General features: G+C 43.0%; 1 protein-coding gene across 4 annotated transcripts in view; it reads right to left on the reverse strand.

Annotated features, from left to right (window-relative positions):
* The window catches only part of PIBF1 (progesterone immunomodulatory binding factor 1), a 178423-nt gene that overhangs the window by 101911 nt on the left and 58306 nt on the right, over positions 1–18206 (reverse strand). For all 4 annotated transcript variants that reach the window (XM_053307224.1, XM_053307225.1, XM_053307227.1 and 1 more), the window contains exon 9: positions 13431–13556. In XM_053307224.1, coding sequence (XP_053163199.1) covers positions 13431–13556 — 126 coding nt within the window. The remainder of the gene's footprint in view (positions 1–13430; positions 13557–18206) is intronic.

An 18206-nucleotide genomic window follows, 5' to 3' on the forward strand; every position in this document is an offset into this window, starting at 1 on the left:
GAACAGAGAAAATGGGACATCATACCCCCTTGCCTGTTGAGATATGCAACGGCTGTGGTGCTGTTGAGTTGAAACTACACCACCCTGTTCTGGAGCAATGGCTGGAATGCTTTCAGTGCCATGAACACAGCCAACAGCTCCAAATAATTGATGTGTGGCAATGCTGATGCGCCGTCCACACCCCCTGCAACTGATGCTCGGCACAGTGTGCTCCTCATCCTGACAGGGACACATCTGTAGTCACCCACTGAGTGGGAGTCTGGCTGTCTATATTTGGACGGACGTTTCTGAGGTACCACATTCACAGCGGCAGCAAATTCACAGCGGCCGCATTCGCAGACGCATGGAACTAACTGTGGCATTGCAGGATGCCATCAACCCTATTAACCTCTGAATTTTGCATGTGCTTTGCATCGGTCTGCTGGCGAAAAGACAAACCAGGTCCTTGATCTGCTGGAAATGGTCTACTGGTAGGAATGCCTTTTTTTCTTGCGCATCCAGAATCACACACAGGCTGAGAGCTGGGGAGGAAGACAAAGGATTGTCCTACAGTTGTGCTGCATTTTGAAGGTGCTCAGAATACAATCAAAACTCTGTCCCTCTCTCTCAGAAGAGGAGCAGGGCTGGCTATACTGGTTTTACTGTAGTTACAGACGGAGCCAATAAACTGACTAATATGAATTCATCCTTTGATATTAGAACTTTACAGAAAACCAAACAAGAGATCCAGCATGGTGCAGTGGATCAAGTGTTGAACTAGGACTGGAGAGATTTGGATTCAAATTCCCACTCAGCCATAAAGCTCACTGAATGACTTTGGGGTAGTTACTTCTCTCAGCCTAAACTAGCTCCCAGAGTTGTTACAAGCAGAAAACGCTATAACTCCCATACTACACAGGCACAACAGTGCCTGTGTATTATGTGTAGAGGTAAAACAGCATTCCATCATGTTATTTCACTTGACTGCTCCTTAAAATTGTCTGGTTTCTCAGAGCTTTCCCTTTGCACTATTAATGATAAAAGGGGCACTCTTCACTCAGAATCACCTGCTCAGCAAGTATGCCAGGTATTTTTTTTAGCAAATCTGTTGAAAAATGGCTAAGTTATGCGGAATAAAAGTTAAAAAGCAGACATGAAACCTCAAGATGACGGTTGGGTGCCCCCCTCCCCCTATCTTTATAATGGGATTTTTTGCATTCAAACAGGGAAGCACAGACCGATTCAAGCCTTATTCAGACATTATGCTGTATGAGTGTACAGATGTCTGTACACTTGTTTGTGTTAATTTTTAATAAATGAACCTGGACACAGGCCCTTTGTTTTATTTATTTTTATTTTTACATTTTATATCCCGCTCTTCCTCCAAGGAGCCCAGAGCAGTGTACTACATATTTAGGTTTCTCCTCTCAACAACCCTGTGAAGTAGGTCAGGCTGAGAGAGAAGTGACTGGCCCAGAGTCACCCAGCTAGTATCATGGCTGAATGGGGATTTGAACTCGGGTCTCCCCGGTCCTAGTCCAGCACTCTAACCACTACACCACACTGGCCCTTCAAATGCATGGTACAGTTAGGAAGTGTACTTCTTTACCTGCATTCAACATAACATGTGAATGACTATACCTATGTACAAGTTACGTACCTATGTATGTAGCCCTTGTTTGAGTTTTGAATATAATGTGTGAATGGACCTTCAGTCTTTTTGGGAAAGATGTCTTTAGATGGTCTGTCTTCATGAGTTAATTGAAATAAATATGTTTTTAATTTCAACAAATTCAGAATAAAGAGGGCCAACATAACCTCAATCTTGCCCATGCTCAGATCAATCAGAATGTTAAGGTGGAAAAAAGGAGAGAGGGGAGGCAGTGAGTGGGCAGAGAAGAGAATGGGGAGGAAACAGCCTCTGCCTTTGTTGTCCTCGAAACAGCTGTGAAAAGGGCCTCTAAAGCACCTAGCTGGGGAAAGCTATCCCCACTTTCTCCGAAGAAGGAGAAATGTCTAGAAAGGCTAACCATTACAGCTGAATGGTTTAAATCAAGTCTCTGAGGTAAATCACACAGGCCTTGCCTCCAGCTGCTTCTGTTTTGTTCATTTTACCTCAGAACTGGTAGGCCTAATTGCTCCTGGATGGCTTGTACCACCTTCCAACCTTGATCCTCATAAGGGGGAAAGGCCGCTGAGTTTCCTGTAAGGGCCAGAGGGCCCATTTAACAATTGTATGACAGGTAGACACATAACAGGCACAACTCTGGCTAGCATATGAGGTGCAAGCTGTTGATATTCTGCCTGTACTTCAGTAGAATGACAGCCAGAACTGAAGTAATGACCCCACTCCATGTGCTACTGGCCCTGCCCTGAGTGCCAATGGCCCTGCTCCGAGCACTGCCCCGAATAGAGTGATGGCAATAGAAAAACCTGCAGATTAGTATGATAGCAATGTTGAGGAAGAATCTGGTAACATGTGCCTCTGAGCATGTAATGAATGCTGTCACCATGCAGGTACCAGATTGGATCATTAGCCAAATTGTGTTTTCATGGTTATGATTTTGTAAGCTAGATCATCATCTTAGACTGGACATCAGGTATCAAGCCTCCATGGCATGAACATCAAAGGCCATCAAATCTCTTTGCTTTTTGGAGTTCATTTGGAGTGGCCACACCCATAATTATCTTGTAAACCAAATCGTGTTTTTGTTTTTTTGCTTTAATTGAATATATAACCTTGTGGAGGAAAAGTGTAACAGATATAACAATCACCATAAAAATACATTTGCATTGTGCTTCCCGAACTTTGACTTCAGGCCTCACCTCTAAAACATACTTCAGGTTCCCCAGCTAATACCAACTACCTGCTCTGAAAGAGAGCATGCAGAGATAGTTGCATATAATTGTGGCAATATACCAGTAGTGCCATTAGGAGGAACAGAATGGGATAGCACTGATTCCTTCCTAATGCTATGCAGAAGGAAACATTATTGGGAAAATATAGCAACTGCTTCTGAGCTTCCCAAATCAGATTCTAGTTCGCTGAAGGTAGGGTCCCTTTCAATTTGAAAACCTGGAAATTCTTTGTTCTACATGCAGTTTGGCAAGCTCCTATGCTGTATTCTAGTGGCTACCATAGCTGGGATACAAAGAGGCCTTTGCATGCCTCTAAAGTATTTCTACATAGAGACTGTGATGATTTCCCCTTCTGGATGCAACCCCTTGTCCTGTGTAGGATATCACTATGGACAGTCCTGCTAATCTTCTGGAGTAGCTTGTCAGGGTATGTAAAAAAAAAAGTCATATGATGTAGTTTAGGGTCTAACCTATGACTGTAATTAAATCTGGCCAGGCTCTATCCTGCCTTTACACGGGACCTTCCTGTCTTCAAGGAACCAACAGGTGTGCCTCCTTTCTTTAGCTTTCTTTTCTTCTCTTTCTCTCTCTCACCAACCCATTGACTCTTCTATGGACATCCCTGGCCTATGACAGAAAAGCTAAAAGCAATGAGATTTGTGATGGTTACAGTTGGTGGAAGAGTCAGATTCTCCTGCTTTATCTATAATTAATCAAAGGAGGATGTAGTACTGGCTTTTAAACACTGTTTCATGAGGAGAAACGTCCTAACAATTTCCTAACAATGGTCCATAACATTTAAAAAAATGAGTTCTCCATTTCTCAGGAGAAAATATTTTATGGATAACATAAAAATGTATGGTTAGTCCTGTTTTTTAAAAAAACTTTCTTTAACTGAACAAATGATGTATGTTCATTTGCCAAATAATAATGTAAAAGATACATCCAAAAGCAAGACCAGAGAGCAGCTGCAACTGGAAAGAGAAGCAAACACTTAAAAATAATAATCCAGGGATTTCTAAATAGTGAGTGGGATACAACGGGGAAACAGCACTCTTTCCATTGTGATGGGGCTGATTCATATGCGTCCATTTGTGTGTGCTTTAATAAAATCTACCATAAAATATGTACACATGAGGTTGCTTCAGAGAGAGAGAGAGAGAGAGAGAGAGAGAGAGAGCGCTAATCAGCTCCTTAATCTAGAAAGGACTGATTCACACATTGTATGTTTAAGTGTGCAGCTAAAAATATAAAGTGTGAATGCCACAAACCGGTGTTTGGAAACATATGACACAAGAATGCTCAGCAAACAGTGGAAAACCTATACTACATAATGTGTGAAATGGCCTTTGGCAGTATACAACATGCAACCCTGAAGACATTCCAAGGAGGAGTTTTGGCTACCTTTGAAAAGGGGAATCCACTAGAGACAGATTCACCCCTATCTCTAGCTGTAAAAACAGCAAGCACATATTCAGGCTATTTGCATGCACATGCAAAACCAGGCTAAGGGAACCCAGCCCAGTTTTGCATGTGTGTGTGAACTGCTGTAATCATGCCCAATCCTGGCAACATCATGGTGGCAAACCCGCTTGTAGAGCCACCCTTCTAAATGGGGTTAGGAGAGTGAGCGCTATCCTAACCCCATTTATCTGATCATGTGCCAGCCACGGCTGACAGACTCAGGGAGGGGAGGGGGATCCCCATAATGCACCACACACGTGCATGTGCATGGTGCATTATTGGAGCTCCGAGGAGCAGCAAAGTGCCCCGGCACCCCATCCATTGGAGCTACCAGCAGGAGCTGGTGCTTGTCTGGGTGGACGATCTGCCTGTCCAAGAAAGAACGGCTCGTCTGCGGGGAAGGTATGTTTAACCAGCCTTCTCCACAGCCCGCCCCCTAGCCCTACTCACTGCTCATGAGAAGAGGTGCACTGTATTGTCCTTAGGCAGGAACGCACAAATTTGGGCTTAGCTCACTAGCGAGCCATTATTTGTGGTTGTCAACAATCCCTCTCTTCTTTCAGATCCTTTTTGGGCATTTCCCCTAGCTGTTCTGTTATTGATACCCACCGGGGTGGTGGGGAGGGAGGGAGGGAGGGAGAGGGACAGGACTGACAATGGCCAAAAATTAAAAGCGGGTTTCATTCTGCAGGTTGGGTTTAAAGATCATGTTCCAGCTCTGCAAAGGTTGAAGATGGTCTACTGAAAATATTTTCTAAGCATCCAGATCTAGTGATTTGGCTTAAAGTTCACATGCTTCTCAATAGTATATTGGGGTGTGGGAAAAGGGACTTCATGTTTAGAGGAGTGCTGGGTTGTGAAGGAGAGCTAGAGCAAGCTAATGAGACAGAATTACACCTCAATCCTAAATACACTGACATGGGTGACAGTTTTGAATCAAACTTGCTTTCAAATAAGCAGGTTTAGGAACAGGAATAAGACAGTGGAACTACAATGAAACAACTTTCTTCAGTCACTTTAGAGAAGCACAAGCAAATGCTTGCAGTTTAAGTTGCATAACAGTACAGTTTTAAAACATATAATGCAAGAAGTTAATACCTTAAAGCATACAAAACAAAAAAGCACACAAGTTTAAGAAAAGAAATATAAAGGAAGCATGGATGATTCACTAGCTTGCCACACCCTGTTTTCCCCAACAGGGATAAAAATAAAGCATTGTTTTCAAGATTCTTCTTCACAAGTGTTCTTTTAAATCATAAAGACATTCAGGATTTGGCAGCAAATGAACCATACTTTCATGATGAGGAACATTATTTCTGCCAACTGGTTCCAAACCAATATTCTTTGCTGTACTGCATGCAAACATTTTACATCTGTCAAAGCTCCATAAATAAACAGATCTTAAAGCTGGTTTATGTAACGCAATGCAAGTCTGTACATGGGAAGCAAAGATTTCTGTTAAACTCAATGATGCAATTGGTGGTTGGTATAATTGGGCTGCTTGGGAAAGGGGAGGGATAAAATAATAAGGACTAATTCTGCATAAATTCTTTACTTGTATAGTGTTCTTTAGCTTTTGCAAGTCAATACAAAACTAAAATCTGAAATTCCTTTTCACATCCATGCAAAGGCAACTAATTACACAAACCTCTGTCATACTCCCTCAGCTGTCATAATTTTTTTTATAGTCTGTTTATATTTCAGGAACTCAGTATAATAAGAGACATTTTACTATGGACAGAATTTGTTCAGGCAGAATTGTGAACTAAATCTAATTTTATCAGAAAATGAAAGAATAGGAAGCATATTTTCTAAACGCTCCAACTTAATATGGGTTGTTCTGTAGAAATATCATGCATAGTGTTAATTAATCTGTTGTACATAGGGTTGTGCATGGAACCGCAGAGCTACGGTCCGGCACTGTGGGGTGCGTTCCTTTAAGGGCAGGGGAGGGTTTACTTACCCCTCCCGCCGCTTTCCCCCCTTCAGCACGCGTATTCTTTGTAGTAATTGGGGCGGCAGGATACCTCCCTGCCGCCCCTTCTCCCACTTAAGTGCAAAAGGCTTGCCGGAGCCTTTTGCGCACGCACATGTTGCGCGCGAGCTTCACGTCTCTCCAACGTGCACATGCGCAAAAGGCTCTAGCAAGCCTTTTGCACTTAAGCGGGAGAAGGGGCGGCAGGGAGGTATCCTGCCGCCCCAATTACTACAAAGAATACGCGCGCTGGAGGGGGGAAAGCGGCGGGAGGGGTAAGTAAACCCTCCCCCACCCTTAAAGGAACCCACCCTACCCGAACTGAACCGGCCAGGTCCGAACCGGTCTGGACAGTCTGGAGGACTTTAGAATGGCCTCTGGACCGGTCCGGACCCATCCCTAGTTGTACATGCTCTGAAAATGAAAATTGCTGGGTAGGAAAATAAGAAGCCCTAATGAACACTAGAGTCATCTTAAGTGGCACAGCGGGGAAATGCTTGACTAACAAGCAGAAGGTTACCAGTTCGAATCCCTAATGTTACTATATCGGGCAGTAGCAATATAGGAAGATGCTGAAAGGCATCATGTCATACCGCGTGGGAGGAGGCAATGGTAGAATACCTCCTGTATTCTACCAAAGAAAATCACAGGGCTCTGTGGGCTTGATGGCACACTTTACCTTTAATGAACACTAGACATTAGAGAACCCTTTCCCACTCCATATTTAATAATTACAAATTATATGACTAGACACTTAGGATTGTGTTGTGGTAGAGAAAAGCTACAAGAAAAGCTACAAGCTTTTTACAAACAAGACCTCCTGTATTCGGGCTGACTTGGACTCCACTGTTTTTGCAGGGTCTATGGAGGAGGTGTCCAGCAATCTCTCTTACAGCACTAGATTGGATCAGTTTCAATCTGTGACTCCTGAGGATGTGGACAAGCTGCTTGGGGCTGTGAGGCCTACCACCTGTTCTCTAGATCCTTGCCCGACATGGCTGCTTCTATCTAGCAGGGAGATTGTTGGAGATGGCCTAGTTAATATCATAAATGCATCACTGAGGGAGTGTAGGGTGCCCCCTTGTTTGAAGGAGGCATTGATTAGACCACTCCTAAAGAAGCCTTCTTTGGATCCCTTAGTGATGGACAGTTACAGGCCAATCTCCAATCTCTCTTGGTTGGGCAAGGTGATTGACAGGGTGGTGGCCAACCAGCTCCAGGCAGTCTTGGAGGAAACTGATTATCTAGATCCATTTCAAACCAGCTTTAGGGCTGGCTATGGGGTTGAGACAGCCTTGGTCGGCCTGATGGATTACCTTTACCGGGGAATCGACAGAGGGAGTGTGACTCTGCTGGTTCTTCTGGATCTCTCGGCGGCGTTCGATACCGACCATGGTATCCTTCTGGATCACCTGGGGGAGTTGGGGATAGGGGGCACTGCTTTGCAGTGGTTCCGCTCCTATCTCTTGGGTAGATTCCAGATGGTGGAGCTTGGTGACAGTTGCTCCTCAAAACGGGAGCTGTTATATGGAGTCCCTCAGGGCTCCATTCTGTCACCAATGCTTTTTAATATCTACATGAAACCGCTGGGTGAGGTCATCAGGAGATTTGGTGCTGGGTGCTATCAGTATGCTGATGACACCCAAATCTACTTCTTTTCATCTTCAGGAAATGGCACTCTTTCTCTAAATGCCTGCCTACGGGTAGTAATGGGCTGGATGAGGGAGAACAAATTGAAGCTGAATCCAAGCAAGACAGAGGTGCTCATTGTGGGGGCTCAGAATCTGAGGGATGAGTGAGATTTCCCTGTGCTGGATGGGGTTACACTCCCCCAGAAGGAGCAGGTGCACAGCTTGGGAGTACTCCTGGACCCAGGCTTCACCCTAGTATCTCAGGTGGAGGCCATGGCCAGGAGTGCTTTCTATCAGCTTCGGCTGATTCGACAGCTACATACATTCCTCAGAGAGGATGACCTCAAAACAGTGGTGCATCAGCTGGTAACCTCCCGGCTTGACTACTGCAAGGTGCTCTATGTGGGGCTGTCCAGTGGCGTATATAGGAAAAACAGCGCCTAGGGCGAACACAGAAATTCTGCCCCCTGTCCAAACATCTGACACTCATCTTTCAGATAACTTTACCATAATATCAGCTGAAAAATACAAGTCAAGCTCGTTAATCTTTTAATATTTCAAAAAATATTCAGCAGTGGATGTAGCCAGACCAAAAAATGCTGGAAAACTACAAATTTCAATATGCTGCGGCTCATGAAATACCCAAATACTATGTGGAGGTGTACTTGGAAAACTAAACAGAAGTGCTTGTCTAATTCTCTACTATGCATTGTAGCATCACTGTTACATAAGTTTTAAAATTAAATGGGGAATTGGACTTTTCCCAGATACTCTGAAAATAATTAAAGGATATGCAGAGTAAACTGTTTCACTGCTTGGAATATATTATAGTATTTCAGAAAGACAGTTAAAATGAGAGAAAGAGAGCAAGAAACTCCCAGTGGGCCTTAATACTAAGGATCTCACACTGATTCAAAGATAAACTCACCATTAATAGCCATATTATTAAGACATCACATTCAACTCACTTATCATAAGAGTAAATGAATACAATCCTAACTCATAAGCTTCAGCTCATTATTCACAAGCCCTGATTTGCTGTACATAGTGCCAATCTGAATATGTGTACAGTGTCTTATATCATACTATTTAAAAAAAAAAAAACTTTTTACCTGTAGCCCCTTCAGGGGGCTTTCTAAAGGCCGTGGGGGCATGGGGGGTCTGCAAAGGTTTTCCCTTCCCCCACTGGCCTCTAGGGCCTCACAGGGACAATTTGAACATGCGCGGTGGCCATTTTTAAAAATATTTTTTTTAAAAAATGGCCACTGTAAACAAAATGGCCACTGTGCATGCTCAAATGGCCTCTGCAAGGCCTCGCATGGCCTAGGGCCTCACAGAGGCCATTTGAGCATGTGTGGTGGCCATTTTGTTTTTGGCTGCCATTTTTTTTAAAAAAATAATTTTACAAAATGGCGCCCCCCTTCAAGTGGCACCCGGGGCACGTGCCCTGCCTGCCGTACCCTAGATACGCCCCTGGGGCTGCCTTTGTACGTAGTCCAGAAACTTCAGTTAATTCAGAATGCGGCAGCCAGACTGGTCTCTGGGGCAACCCAGAGAGACCATATCATGCCTGTTTTGAAACAGCTACACTGGCTGCCGATATGTTTCCGGGCAAAATACAAAGTGCTGGTTATTACCTTTAAAGCCCTGAATGGCTTAGGTCCGAGTCATCTAAGAGAACGCCTTCTTTTACATGATCCCCACCGCACGTTAAGGTCATCTGAGGAGGTCCGTCTCCAGTTGCCACCAGTTTGTCTGGTGGCGACGCAGAGGCGGGCCTTCTCTGTAGCTGCTCCTGGGCTATGGAATGCACTCCCGGCAGAAATTCGTAATCTGAGATCATTGCTGTTCTTCAAGTACTTATTTGGCCTGGCCTTCCAGAGTTTTAAATGATTAATTGTTTTAAACTATTTTAAATTGTTGCCCTAATTTTCAGGGCTTTTGGCTGTTTTATTGGTTTTATTGTGTTTTAATAGTTTGATTTTGATTGTTAATTTGTTTTTAATTGTTTTTATCATGTTGTGAACCTCCCTGAGCCGTATCGGAAGGGCGGTATATTAATCAAATCAAATCAATCAATCAATCAATCAATGCTATTCACCGTCATCCTACTTGCTTTGCCACACTAAGGGATCAGACTGTTTGTTGAGTCTTTCTTGAGGAGTCTTTCTGCTCAAGACAGATCCTAGTTAAACTGGAAGACAGTATGCCAATAAGAGGAATTTCACCTTGGGTGGGTCATGTAGCGCAATCCTATGCACAGTAACTTGGAAGTAAGCCTCACTGTGTTCAAAAGGGGCTTACTTGCAAATAAGTGTGTTTAGGATTGCAGCTCAATTCTGACAGTGCCCAAAATAAACAAACTATTGTAAACTTCAGCTGGTTTGTCAACGGCAGCCCTACCTAGAAAGGGAAGACCTAGCTTTGGTGATCCATGCTTTAGTTGCATTCAAGATAGACAACTGCTATACTCTCTATATAGGGGCTGTCTTTAAAGCCAGTGTGGAAGTTTCAACTTGTACAGAATGCAGACACCTGGTTGCTGGTGGAGGAATGGCATACTCTTAGCAAGGATATTTACATACCGCTTGTAAACAACGGGTTCTCAAAGTAGTTTACAGGGGGTGGGTGTGGGTGGGGAAAGGAGTGAGATGGTTTCCTGTTCCAAAAGGGCTCACAATCTAAAAAAAAACACCCCAAGGTAGACCCTAGCAACAGTCACTGGAAAGACACAGTGCTGGTGCTGCAGGGATAGTTGCTTCCCTCCTGCCAAATATACGAGAGTTACCACTTTAAAAGGTGCTTCTTTGCCCAGTTAGCAGGGCCCATGCGGCACTTATACTGTACCAAATGCCAATATGCTTATGGGCTCAGTTTAAAGTGTTGGTTTTGCCCCTAATGGATGGTTTTGCCCCTAATGAAAACCAAAGATTTGGACCAGGACACCAAAAGCACTGCCTTCTCCCTGATTTCCAGAGTCTTGAGATCAGCTTAGGAGGCCCTTCTCTCGGCCCACTGTTAAATGTGATAATTTGGTAAGAACCAGCAAAATGGCCTTTGCAGTGGCACCTCAGAATGGGAATGTCCTTCCCAGAGATATGAATAGCAATAGCAATAGCAATAGCACTTACATTTATATACCGCTCTATAGCCGGAGCTCTCTAAGCGGTTTACAATGATTTTAGCATATTGCCCCCAACATTCTGGGTACTCATTTTACCGACTTCGGAAGGATGGAAGGCTGAGTCAACCTTGAGCACCTGGTCAGGATCGAACTTGTAACCTTCTGGTTACAGGGCGGCAGTTTTACCACTGTGCCACCAGGGGCTCAACGTTGACTCAGCTGTTTTCAACTGAAAATATGTCTGTTCCACAAGACCAAACAAACATGCCCTTGTGGAACAAACAACCCTTCTAATGATGAGAATTTTATCATTCAGTTTATTTTGTTCTTTTCCACTTTTTTTAGTATAGCTTTAACATTAATAGTATTTTATGATACTTTATTGCATTTATTATTGCCAGCTGCCTTGTGCCACATTTTTGGGAAATGCAGAACAAAAGACTACAAAATAAGTTAAAAAACAAGCTTTTAAAAAAGCTAGTCATTTTTCTACAAGTGCTATCTTTCACCTACTACTGGTGCAATTTTGCAACGCTCACTTAGCAGTGACAGAGTTTTCAGTTTCAGTACATAAGAACATCTAACCTTAAACCAACGGTAGCTAATGTCACTCTACCAATATCATTTACAAGGGGGCCTTTTTTCATATTACATTTTTGGTGTAGGAGCTGCTGTAGGACACTTTCCCATATTATCAAGGTAGCATCTGAAACCCTGAGGAATCTGAGAAGGCTCTATAACACTGTCTCTTTTGAAAGGAACACTGGTGTATATAAACTAGGCCAAGGCTAGAATGGGGAGAAGACTCAATATAGGCTCTTCCCACTATCAGAACCTGATTATCTAGACCCATTTCATACTGGCTTTCGGGTGGGTTATGGGCTATGCCTTGGTCAGCCTGATGGATGATCTCCAATGGGGAATTGACTCTATTGGTCCTTTGGGATCTTTTGGGGCTTTCTCAATACTATTGACCATTGTATCCTTCTGGAACATCTGAGAGAGTTGGGAGTGGGAGGCACTGCTTTGCAGTGGTTCCACTCCTATGTTTCAGGCAGATTCCAGATGGTGTCGCTTAGAAACTGTTGCTCTTTGAAATGTTAGCTTTTGTACGGTGCCTCCCAGGGTGCCATTCGGTCTCCAATGCTTTTTAACATCTATATGAAACTGCTGGAAGAGAGCATCTGGACATTTGGTGCAGGATGTTATCAGTATTGTGATGAGACACAAATCTATTTCTCCATGTCAAAATCATCAATAGAAGGCATATCCTCCCTAAATGCCTGCCTGGAAGCGGTAAGAGGCTGGATGAGGGATAACAAACTGAGACTGAATCCAGATAAGACGGAGGTACTTATTGTGCCGGGTCAGAACTCCAGAGACCATTTTTGATATGGTTGCTTAATATCTGTTTGGCCTGGCCTTCCAGGTTTTTTAAATAGTTGTAATTGGTTTTAATGTTGTAACCTGTTTTTCAGGGTTTTTAAAATTGTTGTGATTGTTTAATTACTGTTTTATGTTTTAATTGTTAATTGTTTTATACTGTTTTATAATTTTTGTTTTAATTGTTAGCTGATTTTAATGCTTTTGTTTTTAATTGTAAACCGCCCTGAGCCATTTTGGAAGGGCGGCATAAAAATTGAATAAATAAATAAATAAATAAATAAATAAATTTTGATCTGCTGGTTCTGGATGTAGTCACACTTCTCCAGAAGGAAGAGGTACACAGTCTGGGGGTGCTTCTGGATCCAAACCTCTTCCTGGTATCTGAGGTGGAGGTGATGGCCAGAGATGCTTTCTATCAGCTATGGCTGATAACGCCAGCTGTGTCTGTTTCTTGAGATAAATTATCTCAGAACAGTGGTACATATGCTGATAACCTCCAGACTTGACTACTGCAATGCACTCTATGTGGGCTGCCTTTGTATGTAGTCTGAAAACTGCTGTTGGTACAGAATACAACAGTCAGGTTGGTCTCTGGGTTATCTTGGAGATACCATATTACTCCTATACTAAAAGAGCTTCACTGGCTGCCGATGTTTCCAGGCAAAATACAAAGTGCTGGTTATAACCTATAAAGCCCTAAACAGCTTAGGCCTTGGGTATTTTAGAGAATGAGCCGGGTCTCACAATCACTGAGACCCACTTTCTAAGGGTGAGCGGGGAGAGCGGGCTTAGCCGCTTTTTGTGTCGTTTCAGACACAAAAGTTTGGGGCGGTGTACAAATTTGATAATAAATAAATAAGTAAATTATGGGAAAAGCCTGCGCTGCTATAGCATGCACACCAGGAAGGCAAAAGTGAGAAATAGGGCAAATTGAGTTTCAAATCTATCAAGCACCAATATATTCTTTCCTTGTTAGTTTCTATGTAGAATTACTCCCCCAAGTATTATTTACCTGTTCTCACGTTCATACATCTCCTTTGTAGCTGTTCGAAGATGTTCTATTTCTTGAGCTGTTTTTAGTCTTATTTGTTCCAATTCATTATGCAGTTTGCTTTCGTACTCTGTTTTATAATGGTCTCTGAAAAATAATTTTTGAAATGTAATGCACAACTTGTTAATAAAATGCTGTAACTTTCTTGAAAGTACTTCTGATTTTGATAAATGCTACTAGTTTGTGTTTGTTTTAAACTATCTGTGCTAGAGCTAATCATAGCTAAAAAGGTACTGACAGGAATCAGTCGTGACTAAGTGAATTGAAATTAATGAGACTTAAATGAGAGATAATTAACTTAGTCTGGATTCTGCTCACTAATCCTTACCAGTCAAGAACTGAGTTCAGCACTGGCTAAAGCGGCAGCAAGAGCTGTAATTCCCCAAAGAAGCACTGAATTTCTACCTGGAAGCTGTTGCCAACTGGACCAGTACTAGTTTTGAATTCACAGACTCCCTTTCATATAAGTGAGTTTGTACAAGTGCTGGTAATACACTATAAAGACTGCAAGCAAACTTACAGGAGCTTTATTACTAGTGAAGAAAAGCAAAATAAAATTAAAGTATTGAACATTTTAAGCCTTTTAGATATTTTAAAACCAATATTTGGAATATTGAATGTAAATATCTAAGACAGGGTGGACTTGGTTTAAATCACAATTTTAAAAAGACTAGTCAGGAAGACTCAATTTCCGTGATTTAAATCATGAAAATAGAGTGCCTTAAATCATATTTAATTTTAAATTGTGATTTAAAATATTTAAACCGTTCACCCAGCATATTCCAGTGTAAGAAGTAGTGCGTTCAGCTAATTTAAGTGGCAGGATTGTGTTTGCAAAATTTGGTATCTGTAGTATGAATCATCTCATACTGCATGGGAGATGGCAATGGTAAACCCCTCCTGTATTCTACCAAAGACAACCACAGGCTCTGTGGAGTCGACACTGACTCAACGGCACACCTTACCTTTAGTATGACTATAGCAAGTCATACAACGGATGACTTACAAATAAAGTACGACTTTATTGCAAACCCAGATTCAAATAATGACAGGACACATGTAACTGGAAGAAACTAGGGCCACTTTATTAAATCATTACAAACCTGCAACAAGGAACTAAACTAAAGTGCGGGTATCCCCTATGTAGGTCAATCTCATAGGAGGTATGCCCACAGGAGGGCAACGGACCAGGCTTTGATTCAGCTTGGAACCAGTCCAAACCTTATCTCGACCATGAGTTTACCCCCGACGAGGGAATGCATGCCAGCCCACCTCAACCCAGGTCGTGAGGCACTGAGTGGCATTCACTGGCATGCATATGAGTAAGGGAGAGCAGATCTAGCCTGAGAGTTGCGAACTGACCAAGCTTTCCTCCGTATTCCCACTCACCATAACAGCCTTCCAGCCCAACACCATTGCCATTAACCTACCCCAACCTGCACTCAAGTGCAAAGTGACCAAATAACCCAGGGACAACCTTAACAAAGTCAGTGAAAAGTAGGCGAAAAAAGACCTCAACCATAGCCAATCAGCTAAGAAGAAGAAAAAATTCCTACTTGGCTCCAAAAGGTGACAGGAATATCCCACACTGAGTCAAGGGACAGGCGAAGCAACGGGCGGAGCAATATCCCACGCTGAGTCAAGGGACAGGTGGAGTTGCCCGCAGAGCAACTGAGGGAAAATGAACGGAGCTGGCTGCTTATGCAGGTGCTCCTGAACAGTGATTGGTCCACCCACGACATGTGACCGGGAACAAAAATGGCGGCCAGCATGCCTGCCTCTTGGGCCCTCTGCCCCCTGCTCACCTGGTATCGCCGCGGATGCAGCAAAGGGGGCAGGGAGCAGCTTTTTGCTGGAGATTAGAGGAGTGCAACCACGAGTGTCTTCTTATGGTAACTGCAGATGTCAAAGTACATGATTCAGTCTCAGCAAGATGTTTCACATTGCTGAGCTGTTGATGGGTAGCAGCTGTTGTTCTAGAGATGTGGCAAACATTTTCTGAAATTCCTCTGGAGAAAGTTCATCATGTTCCCGGAATAGGGAGTCTCACAAGAAGTGGGTATACTTCGATATGCATGCCATGTAGTTTGCAATTTTTACCGACCGGCATGTGGTGGCATATGTCTTGCACCCCAAAACATCTAACTTGCATCCCTCTTTGTCTGCTGATGTTGTATGACACCAGCCTGTCTTTGAGGAAGAAGCACAATCGATAACTAGGGAGTTAGGAATTGGATCTTATAGGAGATATTCATTTTCTTCTTCTTGTATCCTATATAAGGTTTCCAGCCATTTAGATGTGGGTGTGGATGTTTGGAGAATCTCCCAAGCAGATTTTGCTGCCTGTGCTATATACTGGAAGCATTGGTAAGTATACTGGTTGTGCAGCCAATGTAGTTTGCATAAAGTTATAAACAGGATCATCTAAATCACTTTTCTTCTTTAGGTCCAGACCAAAAACAGATGCCACCTTGGCAATTTGAAGGTGGCAAGAGTGCATTTCCTCCATGGGAGAAATCAATAGAGCAGTTGGTACATCTGGATTGAGATCTAAATGATGGCCCACAGATTCTGAGGCACTTTCTGATGTAGCAAGATTCATACTCTTACTCTGATGAGGCAGGTGACTCTGTTTATGAATTTGAATGTGAAGATGTTGTTGGTTGAGGCTGTGAAGATGTAGTCCATTGCGCAGCCACTTTCTGAGTTGCCACAGCATTCACAGGGTGCGGCTACTGGGCTGGTGTGTGTGTTTGTGTAGTAGTGGCCATATAGGTTCTAGATGGTGGTGCAGGACATGGCAACATACCCATCTGGGCCTGAATCAAGACATCCTGAGTCATCATCCTTGGCGGGGTCACCTGAGTGGCTGCATGAACCATCTGAAATACAGCTTTTTGGTGAGCTTTCCACAGCTTGTATTCTTGGTAGTCTGCAGGCAAGCTTGGAGAGGTGAAACCCAGTGCATTACCCCAGTCGCCTGTGGGAACGAGACCAGGACAAACAGGCATTATTTGCTGTATGCATGCAGGTGACGATGGCACAGAAAAAAGGTCTTCAATGAGGTCATCACTAAAGTCTTCTTCATCCAGACCATGACTGATGGATCTTTTAGACATTGCTGCAGAGGAGTACTCTCATTGGACTCCAGTACTGACAGAACACGCTGAACAGTATCCAGTTCCATATCCTGCTCAGTGTTGACCTTGGTGTTGAAGGTGATGGGGGAGTTATCCCTTTGCCTCGGTATCGAGGGTGAGTTTAATGACACTGGGTGTCAAGGGGTGGAAGGCGATCGTTGTGCCATAAGCGCCGGAGATAGGGAAACCGCTTGACATCAAGGGGTCGGTTCCAAGGTTATAGGAAGCACATCAACACTTGATGTTGCTCTCGAGTGCAGGCCTGATACTGTAGTTTGGCCACCCAAACTGTATGCCAAAGTTTTCACCATTGGCGAATGTATATTTCTTTAAGTCCCATTGGAGACCTCGCTTGATCCCGATGGATGAGGTTTGGGCAGCTTGTCACCCTATGCTTCTTTGGAGGTGGCACCACCGTTCCATCATCCTAAGTATTTACGCTTCTTTTTTTCTCTGTGTGAGGTTTTCTACTTTACTGGGGCATGCGGTTTCTTTAAAGGAGGTGACGTCGAAGCCTCTGACACTGAGGATTTAGACTGTGTGGAATCGGCAGTACTCAATGTCAACCTCGGGAGCGAGCCTGAAACCAAAGGGGAACATGGCATTGGTTTTTATGGGCCAAATGTAGGATATGCCATGAGGAAGAAATGGTGGCTAGGTTCTCCTGTAGAAGCTTCATTCTTTTTATGCAAGATATGGATCCAGCCCATTATATCTAGAAGAGTGAGTATGCTGGTTGGTTTGGTGAAATAAAGCCATACTTCCCAATGACCCACAGATATGCAATTTTGCATACACAATCCTGCCACTGAAATTAGCTGAATGCACCACTTTACAAACCGGAATATGCTCAAACATTTAAATACTTTTTGGTAGTTTTTATGAAGAAATTCTGAATATCATACTGATTACCTACTGATATCAAATTTTGCACAAACAATCCTGCCACTTTACTTGGCTGAACACACTACAGTTTACAGTGGAATATGTTCGCTGAATGGCTTAAATGGTTTTTTTAAAAGCATTTTTAGAAGAAATTTGAATATAATCATATTTTAACTGCTATCTCAGATTTTTAACACTCAATCAGATCAATAATTCCAAAACAACATCATGTACAATAAAAGCAGATCTATCTCAGATTCAAATTTACTATTATTCAAATTTTCCATATATGGTAATTATTCAATAAAATGAATTTATTTATGTATTTGTTTGTTTGTTCTATTTCTGTACCGCCTTTCCAAAAATGGCTCAGTTGAAGTTCACATTAATAAAAAATTCTATGATATACAGGTGGTCCTCAAATAGCAGTTTCTCCCATTCACAGGCCACCTCCCTGTATAGCAATTTAGTTATGGCAGGGAGGGAAGGTACTTCAATTATTCATGGTTTTCTACCCCCCACTCCCCACACAAACTGTTATACAGTTTAAATAGCTCCTTGCTTCTCAGCTGGTGTGCAGGGAGATTTAAAGAAGTGGTGACAAACACACAAGCTACTCCATCTACTCTCACCTCTTTGCCTCCCTGTGCATCAGCTGAGAAGAAGGAGTGGTATTTAAGTTTTACACATTTCCACTAATGTTACCCCCATG

This window comes from Hemicordylus capensis, chromosome 3 (assembly GCF_027244095.1).
Source record: "Hemicordylus capensis ecotype Gifberg chromosome 3, rHemCap1.1.pri, whole genome shotgun sequence".
In the NCBI taxonomy this organism is placed as follows: Eukaryota; Metazoa; Chordata; class Lepidosauria; order Squamata; family Cordylidae; genus Hemicordylus; species Hemicordylus capensis.